This window comes from Eleginops maclovinus, chromosome 21, assembly GCF_036324505.1.
Source record: "Eleginops maclovinus isolate JMC-PN-2008 ecotype Puerto Natales chromosome 21, JC_Emac_rtc_rv5, whole genome shotgun sequence".
NCBI lineage: Eukaryota > Metazoa > Chordata > Actinopteri > Perciformes > Eleginopidae > Eleginops > Eleginops maclovinus.
Genome location: NC_086369.1, coordinates 11,999,917 through 12,010,785, shown reverse-complemented (window position 1 = coordinate 12,010,785; position 10,869 = coordinate 11,999,917). Strand labels below are relative to the sequence as shown.

The window sequence follows — 10,869 nt, the reverse complement described above, 5'->3', positions numbered from 1 at the left end:
CAAATTACAATTATTGTCGTCTCTGTACCCCTCTGAGTTAAATTGCTACCGTAGTCCTACCATTGTTCCCAGCAGACTAAAAACAATGCACTGAGTTCAAAATAACGCCTGAGGGGGGAACTTCAGGTATGACTGAATTTCTTATTTTAAGAAACCAAGGGAAGTACCTGAGCAAGCAAATGTATGCTAATTTAAGCACAGTGCTCTCCAGAGGTGAGTAAACATGCTTAGAGAGCCTATTAGAGGGAACAAACTGTGTAAAATTGGTTAAGTCATCTGTCAGAGATTTTGACATCATAGGAAAAGCACAGGTGTAAATAAAGCAGCCTGCTGGCTCACTGTTTTCTAAGTCAAGCCAAAAGGCCCCAATAATTTTGTCTAAGTCTGTGACAACATCTTACATTAGAGAGGCAGGGCTGTATTTAGTTTCTTTTTTGGCAGGTGGCTCTGATATATTTGCACATTAAGGACTTTTTTTTAGGAAGTAAGGTGGTATTCACGCTGAAAACTATGATACATCAAATGTAATTAAAGTGGGCACATAGAAGCAAGAGAGGAGCTGTTTTTGATATTAAGGTATGTTGGGACTCCAGGACCCTGTGGGATTGCAAAAAAACCCCGCTGTAACTGAACAAGCGACAAACTCACAAGGTGAGGTAATGGTATTTCTCTTTCTTATATTTGGTTATATGACACAGTTGGTATCCCAGGTCACATACAGGTCACTGGGTCACTCTATGTTTAGACTGACAACTCAAAGAAAAACAAGCATATAAGCTGATCTTGAAACGAGGGCTAAGATAATAAGTGCTGCTCATCTCTCGTTCTCCTCGATAACAATGGTCATCTTTTGTTCTCCTCGATTGAGCTCCAATAAACCTTCAGCGTAAAGACTGGTACAGACTTTCCGCTGCACATCTGTGGAACGCTGCAATCCATGCCAACCTTCGCTGACATGGCGTATCACCCGCTTAACAACTTTTTTTAAAGTGAAAAAATGACAACGTATGAGATCACCCACACTGGATATTTTATTCTGTGTACTTTTACCCTCTGCATGTCTGCAGTTTTTCAAAGAACTTAAATGATATTAAGACCATTTTTATTGCAGGCTAATATGGAGGAACCGGCTGTCCATAGGGAGATAAGGGGACACGGAGACAGGGCAAAACCGTGAACCGTGATTGATTGGGAGCTAACATGACAATGTTTTAAAGCAATAGATTGTATATGAGAAGTGGATGTAGAGACCAGCCATCACTCCAAAACAAGGGATTGAGACCATAAACTTGTGTTAACATTGTCTACTGAGGTAATACACCAAGTGAGAAGCAGGTTCCATTTCTCATAGACTTGTATGCATTCAGACTCCTTTTTGCATCAACAGAAGCTGTCCTCCGCTTGCCATTACAAATAATCCACTTCCATGTTGACTTTTGTTGAAGGCAATTCATCTTTGGCTTTACATATTAGAACCAGATTTGGCCCTTCGCCTGAAACTCAATATTAGCAAGACCAATTGCTGATGATGGATTACCAGAGGAACAGGAGGCCCTTTGCCCCACTTCGTTCATCAAGGGGGGAGGGCTTTGTCATCTTTCTTCATCTTAAAAACTTCCCAGAGAAGGACTCAGAAATGTAGTTTGTGAAGCATATAAAAAGGTTTCATAAAATGAAAACACATCTGTGAATCTTTGCTTAATTTTACTTCTCTTTTTATCTGAAATAATTTGGTCCTTGTAATGCTGTAACAAATATCCCCTCTGATCGGATAAATAACTTACCATCTTCAAAGCAAATATCATTATTGGGGCTTTGGTTTAACTCAAATCACAATTATTTATAATCCCTTCAATCAGTCAGACATGTTCTTTGGTATGACAATTTGAAATCATGGTGTCAACAAACATTACCCCCTCTTCCAAAATTTGAAAAAGGGACCAATGGCTACCAAATGAAGAACATTTGAATATAAAAGTGTGACAAACTGTTGCTATACTTAGAGTCTACCTGCTCTAACCATGCTTCAAACTACTGGGCAACATTTCTATCAAGTTTAATACATTTGAAGTACCAAACACCATGTTGTATTTCAAAGACTTGTTTTTTTCTAATATGTTCTCCTCTTCAGAGATTCTATCCAACAAAAAAACATGTTCTGAATAAGCAGTTTTTAGTCTTAACATCACATTCCCAAGTTTAGAATCTGAAAATAAATCAATGAATTCATTAAATAAATGTGCTATTTCTTTAGAGCATGGGGGCCAGACACACAAGCTTACTTTCCCTTTGTATCAACATCTGGAACACAGTGTGGAAGTGAGAACGCCCAGAAGCATAGCAGTAATGGCCTGTATGTTATTAAGTGTGGCTAAGAATCCTTGACCCATCAATTACAGTCACAGCAACACGCAATGTAAAGCTGAAGTTCAAGCCAAGCATGTCTTTGAAATCTGATTAGCTTTATCAGCAGAGAAAGAGGATGGTATTTTTGTGACACTTTTAAGAGTACATTTTATGATATGAAGTGTCATTATAATATTACAACTGGATCAACAACTAAAACACTAAAAGGTTAACAATTCAAATGAAGGACAATACCAACCAAACTCTGATTTGTACACACGTTTGTAACAATATTTTTCTACCTTTAATTATGTTTTACAATTAATATAACATGTCATAAATAACCTGCTTGTCTTAAAGTCAGTCTTTCTGAAACTACACTAAAATGCTGAAAACAATTCATCAGATTGATTGCGTGTATAATGTAGAATTTAAAAAAACGCAGGTCACACTTGATTTCACGGAGAGGTGTGAAGACAAAGGGGGGCGTGTGCTGTGCATGTGTAAACCTGCCTCTGATAAATCGAAGTCCGAGAGGAGTGAGACGTAGAGACAAGAACAGCACGTCCAAATAAGTTGGATGAGCGAGCTGCACGCTGCGGCTTTTACCCTACAGGCTCAATCGTGGCATCCGAGGAGAGGCAGCTGTTCACAGTCATGATGAACAAGGCGTTCATTTGGTTGTGCTTTCTGCATTTGGCCTTTGCCCGTGGTGGACTCTTCGGCCAGTGCAGTGATCTCCAAACTACCAAAAGCAATGTGTCAGTGAGCAGGGCCCAAGCCCTGCAGACCGTCGACACAGGTGAGTGCATGGCTGCTCTTTATTCATGGTTTTAGATAGATATTTGTATTGGTTTATACGCTTCAATAATCACTGCTCCATGTTGTTGACCGACACGATCAGATATTTACACAATCTGTAATTAAGACGAACTAAACTTCAATAATGTTCGGAAAGGATTGAATACAAGTAGCAGCGTCCAATTTGTTTGTACCATCCGTCATTAAAACAAAAATAAAATCAGGAAATCCTTTAGAAAAAGAATCACAGGAATAACATAACGACACAAAATAAACGAAATAGACTTAAATAAACTTTAGTGCCAAATAAGGTTATTTTTTTCCATGAACATTAGGGTTACATTTCACAAAGTTACTGAACTGTTTGAAAGGGAACATAATATCTCCACGCATGGATAAGGCAATTTCAACCAGTTGATTTTATTCCAAATGTGAAATGTTTTTTAACTGTAGAAATTAAGTTGAGTTGATCTTATTGGCTCTCCCAATTCTGAATTTTTGCGTGCATAAGCCTCGTTATATTGGAGAATTCCTTGGAATAAGGTTGCAGGTCGGTGGTTAAGTTCCCTTCTAATGATCTTACATAGTGACAGATGTGGCAAAAACAGCTTAACGCATAACAGGGGAATGCAGTGCAGCCAATACTTGGGGAAAACAGTTCAAATTTAAATAGTGCATCAGAACAATGAAAGATAATAATGTAAATCCAAACTATATTCAATACAATGCTTAAACCAGGTTTGCAGTACATATCACATTTTAAATATACTGTATATATTTTTAATGAGACAGTTTAATATGCGTCCAGATTTATGACGGCGTAACTTTAGTTTAGAGTTGACTGCAGGAGTCGGGAGTATGTGCTTACGAGTTTACGGTGAGAGTAAACAGAGTAAACACCAAATCATTTCTATTTAAAGGGGTTTAAATGCAAACTGTAAAATGTCAGGCAGCTCCCATGTTTGACCAGCACAACATGATATGGAAACACAGGGCCTCTTCTCCACATAGTACAGGATATGTCAACATCGCCATTTTTCTAAAATCCTCAAGGAAAACAGCTTAGTGGGCCTACAAATACATAAATTAAATCTTTCCAGGTATCTGAACACAACTTAAAGGGAGCTAACTGGCATTAATCTATCACATAAATGTCATGCAGTACATTAGGATTTATAGTATTTTAGTATTCATAATAATTCAACAGCAACAAAGCTGGGTGTTGAATTACACAACCTCCATCAGCTGTTGAAGTAAAGTGTTTGGGTTAACCTCTTAAAAAGAAGTCCCATAGGTTTTAAAATCTGCTGTGTCTGAAATAGTAATTTATGTAAGTGATAAAATGATTCTGTAGGTTCAAATTTATATGTATTATGTGTTTGGCCTTACACTCTCATGATCGTGAGTTATGAATTGAGTAACTGTGGGATTTTTCAGTAAAATCTCATGCAAAAACTTCTGTTTATTTTACACAATATAAAGCTATACAGTACTTCAGCCGATATAGGTCTCAAATATGTTCACAGAGATATTAGGAGATAAGTTGCAGCTGGCAGTGGGCAGAGTTGAGAGGCTCACAGGGGATTTCAGGACCTCTGGTGGAGAGGGGGGATGTGTTAGAAATATGGAGATGGCAATGATATGTATTTTTTTCCTTTGATTATAACAGAATCATTATTTTATAATCTCGACGTAACTGGTTTTCCATAGCATCATCATATATTATGATGATGCTACAGGGACTAAAATGGTGCTTATGTGCCTTAAAGTGAGCAGGTGCATATAGTGATTTAGCTGTTAAAGCATGTATAGATTTTGCATACAAATTATATTATACCTTTATAAAATCCTATGCGCTATGGCTTCTTAGACAGAGAGTCCAATAAATAGTGAGTGTGTGCTCCATTACAACCAGCTACAACATCAAAATGCTACTTGCATTAAAAAAAATAACATGAAAAGATCACTCAAAATGCAACACTGACAATGACCATTCTGCACAATGAGAACCTTTGATACATTTTGTACTTTCTGATAATATTTGGGAAACAACCATCTGATGCTCAGCTCAGTGGCTTGGAATGAACAGTAGTGGTAATTTACAAGAAGCAAAAACTACGAATCATGGTGACTTTAGAGTGGACACAGAACAATCTCCAGCAGAAATATTCTGCAACAGTATTTCCTAAACACAGTCTTGATTTTGTTTCAACAGCTCCTTCAAACCAAGGCAGACAGAGACCACTGTTTGCGAGGAGGGGACAGTATGAACGACAAAGGGTTCAAGCGTTGGTAAGAGCTGTATTATTAATGTTCCAGTCAAAGTAGAAAGTAGCAATAATACTGTAATTTTGATGCTCCCAAATTGACTCCCTCTTTCTGTTCTCTTCAATTTCTAGAAGCCCAAGGTGGTCCCTGTTCCTCCAAATAAAATGTCAAAATCTTCCAAAGTACGACGCAAACCTATGAAGGACAATTGCTCTCAGCTTAAACAAAGCTGTTTGCCGCTGTCCCGCTGCTGTGACACCAACGCCACATGCCACTGCCGCTTCTTCAACGCTATCTGCTTCTGCCGGAGGACCAAATCGTAGTACGAGGAGATCACACAAGGATCACCGGTACAATAAAAACTGAGACCCAAAGATAAACTTAACAGGGCAATGAAAATCAGCCGAGTTGAGTTATTTCGGTGTATTCAACCACTTCAACACAAAGACGGATGCGTCACACGGATGGGACAATAAGCATCATCTCAGCCAAAGCAAACACTTTTATACCTCTTGTGAAAGGCAGCTGCTTGAAAAAACTATCCAGCATATGAGCGAGCTTAAACTCTCTTTAACTATTTAGTATATTTGTTTAATATTATTTTATGTTTATTATATTAAAACATTATTATACTGTATTTGTTTTTGATTTGTTCAACATTGTGTAAATTACATGTGCCGACTTTAGATATGGGAAAGTGACAGCAGTCTTTGCAAGTGCTAAGTCATGGTCACATGGACAAACTCCAAAGTAAGGGGGCAACAGAAGACAACAGCACATGACAATATGGTTAGGCACAAGTGGATGGTTTGAGCATCAATAATATTGGTATTGAAAATATAAAGGCACTTTTCGGTTTTAAAAAGGAGGTTTATTATATTAAGGAAATTGTTAAGACCAGCTGCAAATAACAGATGAAAGCAATGTATTGATGTTACTTTGAGCTAGATTTATGTAGACTCTCATGACTGTGGATAATTTAAGTCTTTCCGTGTATTTTGGATAAAACTAAAATCCTTATTAAATGTATTTTATTTTATTTTTGGAAAATACTTATTAGCGCCGATGCCATAAAGGTAACTTGGATAAGAGATCAATACTACTGCACTGTAAATATAAAGCCAACAACGCTTAGCTTAGCATAAAAGACTGCTCATGGCTTTCCTGGCTCAATATCAGATTTATTTACTACACGATTATTCTGGCCAAAAGAATGATACAAATATTGTGATATCTATAGAAAATAAAAGAAATGCTTGGTTTATTGTGCACTTTGTCTCTTTTTTTGCAAATTAATTGCACCCATTTGTGCATTTGTGCAGTGGGGACAGGGAGACAGAGAAGAAAGAAACAGAATTTATATAAAAGGCCCAGAACTATTTCTACTTTAATGAATATAGTATATAAATACATACAGTGAATATTAAAAAAAGGTAACAAAATTAAGATATAAACAACAATAAAGCTCATCCATTAACAGGATATAGCACTTCTATGTTTTCGTAGTGCATGTAAAAGTCAAAGTGTAAAAATTACGCAATGTGGGCCTACATGCTGCAGTAACTATAGAAACAATTGTTTTATTTATTTTATCGGCACCTATGGTAGTACTCTCTATCAGGGCTAATTTAATACATTCCGCTGTAGTGATAGCAGTGTGTGTGTAAGTGAACATGATATATTAAATCCCACTGTTCCTGCAGGGTAGGTCAAGCAGCAGCATATTATTTGTGTGTTTCCTGTACGCAATGTCCTTAAGTCCCTGCCTTGATTCTTATTGTGTAGAACAGGTAGGACCTCAACTGTAATTACACACTTTAACAAATTTGATCGTTTCTTTTGTAATTGCTAAAATAATATTTATTTGTGACAGATATTATATACAATCTTGCTGATTGTTTAGGAGCAAACATATTTGCTGTCATGGTGACAGGTGCTCTGCTCTCCCCTCCTCCATTCACTGTCTGTAATTAACTTTGAATTCAAGAAGCAAACAGGAAGACATGTTCCATTGTAACACAAGTTAATAAGAGGGTTGTTTTTTATTCAATTTGAACCAGGATTACAGCAATCATCATTAAGTTGTAGGTGCTTGTTTGTGTATTAGTGTGTCTGCTTGGTGTAGTAATAACTCACACTGAAAAACAGTGACTTCTCACACTACATCGCAAAAGAGAGTTACTGCCTGGGAAATAAGTGTTTATTTCCCAGGCAGTATGATTGCTGTATGTGTGCATGTGTGTTTCGTTCCTGTGCTGCCATTAACCTGGACCCAATATACAGTGGTATGCAAAAGTTTGGGCACCCCTTAGGAAAACCACTGCATCAGTTTGTCACTTGCTGAGCTTTTGAAGCAGCAACTTCATTGTAACATATGTTATACCTTATGGTAACAGAAACATCTCAGTAGTGAAATAACTTTTATTGGTCAAACAGAAACATGTTTATGTGCATTCAAACAAAAATAGGCATGTGCATAAATTTGGGCACCCCTAAGAAATAATTCCATTAATATTTAGTATTGCCTCCTTTTGCTGCAATAACGGCCTGTAGACGCCTCCTGTAGCCACAGACAAGTCCCTTAAGCCTGGCAGGTGGTATTTTGGCCCATTCTTCCACACAAAACGTCTCCAGTTCAGTCAGGTTTCTTGGCCTCCGTGCATGGACAGCCTTCTTCAAATAAATCCATACATTTTCAATGATGTTAAGGTCTGGGGACTGGGATGGCCATTCCAGAACATTGTACCTGTGCTTCTGCATGAATTCCTTGGTGGATTTTGATCGGTGCTTAGGATCATTGTCCTGCTGAAAAATCCAACCCCGGCGTAGCTTCAACTTTGTGACTGACTCTAGAACATTCTTGTCAAGAATCTCCTGGTACTGTAAGGAATTCATGTGGCCCTCAACTTTAACAAGTTTTCCAGTACCTGTGCTAGCCACACAGCCCCATAACATGATAGATCCTCCACCAAATTTTACAGTGGGCAACAAGTTCTTTTCATTGAATGCAGTGTGTTTTTTTCGCCATGCATACCTGTTCATGTTATGACCAAATAACTCAATCTTGGTCTCATCTGACCACAGTATTTTGTTCCAAAATGCTTCTGGCTTGTCCAGATGTGCTTTTGCATACCTCATGCGACTCTTCTTGTGATTAACACTCAGGAAAGGCTTTTTGCACATCACCCTTCCAATGAGCTCTTCCTGGTGCAAAGTACGCTGGATTGTGGAACGGTGAACAACTACACCATCAGCAGCCAGATGTTGTTGTAGTTCTCTGGAGGTGGTCTGTGGCTTCTCTGTGACCATTTTCACCATCCTTCGCCTGTGCCTTTCCCCTATTTTTGTCGGCCTACCACATCTTTCCTTCACACGGACTGTTCCTGTGGCCTTCCATTTCACAACTACGTTTCTGACTGTGGAGACAGACAGTTTAAACCTGTCAGATAATTTTTTGTACCCTTCTCCTAATTTATAATGTTGGATTATCTTAGCTTTCAGGTCAGTGGAGAGTTGTTTTGAGGTCCCCATCTTGCCACTCCCTAAGAAAGAACCTAGGCCAGGCACAGCCAGCTATTACCTATGTTAAATAGCCTTTTTCATGATTGGTTCCACCTGTCTTTGTAATTGAAGGTCTAATGAGCTAATCAAAGCAATTTTGTGCAGCAACCTGTCAGCTATAAATCCGTACAGGTGTTGAAATGAATGCTATTTATAAGGGTGCCCAAACTTTTGCACATCCCATTTTTTGCATTTTATTTTATTATAATAAAACTATGTAATGCTACCCTAAGAATTTTGGTCTGGAAAACACTAAAACGTCTACATCTTTGTAGGAAAACAAATGTTGTTGCTGTGATCTTCTATTATAAAGGAAAAGCAAATTGTCATGAAATCTCAGAGGGGTGCCCAAACTTTTGCATACCACTGTATCAGAAAACCTGGTTAAAATCATCCAACGTGAAGTTATATTTACTCAATTACACAATAACTGCAGAACGCTACAAAGCAATATGATGGAATACTTGAATGAGTCAGTGTCAAATATCATCATGTGTCACATATGTCGCAGCATGTTGTTATAATTTGGAGAATCTAAGAAAGTATAACAGATAGAGACCCATTATAGTTAATAAGCACCAGGGTTACCTATTGACATCCACTATTTGTCCATCTTATCTACAGTACAAGCCTTACTGTAATCTCTGAATTTCAAACCTAAAAAAATAACCTAACTTTGTACTCTAACTAAGGGAATAATAACCTACATATACCCAGATTGTGCTGGGTGTCAGATGTTAAAAGAACATAAACACACAATGACCTCGGGTTACATCACGTGTGATGTGTGATGTGTATCAGCCAAAAAAGAGCAGCTATTGCCTCTCAGTTAAGACCAGTCACACCAGCTTGGGCCAAAAGTGTAAAAATGTCTCTGTCTGGAATAGGTATTTCCAAAATGAACACATTTGATCATAAATCCACTTGTACAAAACAAATAGAGAACAAGGTGTGGATTATGTCAAATAGCTATTGGCTTGTAATAAATCAATATCTAGGCTACTTGTTGCCCCAACCAAAGTGATCTTTTAAAACAATTTGTCATTTTCATATGGTTTTATTGAGTTCTCCTGACACCTGGTTTTGTACTGTATAAAAGACTATAGGGTGAGTTACATTTAACTTAGATTTAACAAAAAAAAGAAAAGAAAATTGGTACAATATGAGAATACAAATTTGATATAGAAAGTTAGAATTCACACAACATAAAATAGGATGTGCTTGCGTTTTATATGACAAAATAGGACTTCTTTGTGCACTGTAAAAAATATACACACACATTACATATTTAAATAGCAGTTATTGATGATACACACAGTAAAGTTGGGTCTGGTCCAACTGTCCAGCCAACGTTGTGCAATAACAACATTGTACATGTACATGTTTACAATGTATTGACTCAAAGGACTAACTCTTGTGTTCCGTGTTATTACACGGCAATATTTGGGGTGGCGCGTCTGTCGCCCGTGTGTGTTGCTGCTCCGAGGCTTCTGCACAGCGATGGCAAGAAAACCCTAGCAGGCTGTGGGGCCTATACGGTTGGGCATTCTACCGAAAACCGTAACGTTAGTAGCGCAAAGACGCAGTTGGTAGGAAAGGAGCGGAACAACGGACAAGGTAAAACACAGCAGCCTATTTAGCTAGCTTAACCAATACCAAATACTTTCTTGTAATGTCAAAAACGAGTCCTATGCAAGTCTGTATTCCGCATCGAATCAAACTGTTTTGACTAACATTAGCTCAATTATGGCGAACTGCTAGCAGAGCTGCTAAATAACGTTGAAATTGTTAGCAAGCCGGCTAGCTGTCTGCAGTTGGATAATAGGTTACTTGGCTAAGTTTGTAACGTTAGCTTGCTAAACTAGCTGTGTCTGCTTTACTGCAAGGTGTACT

General features: G+C 38.0%; 1 protein-coding gene across 1 annotated transcript; it reads left to right on the top strand.

Moving 5' to 3' along the window:
- Positions 1–3,006: 3,006 nt before the first annotated feature.
- LOC134858147 (agouti-related protein-like) lies at positions 3,007–5,738 on the top strand. Its single transcript, XM_063874054.1, has 3 exons — positions 3,007–3,148; positions 5,363–5,439; positions 5,547–5,738. The coding sequence occupies exons 1-3, from the start codon at positions 3,007–3,009 to the stop codon at positions 5,736–5,738; spliced, it is 411 nt and encodes a 136-aa protein (XP_063730124.1).
- Positions 5,739–10,869: the final 5,131 nt, after the last annotated feature.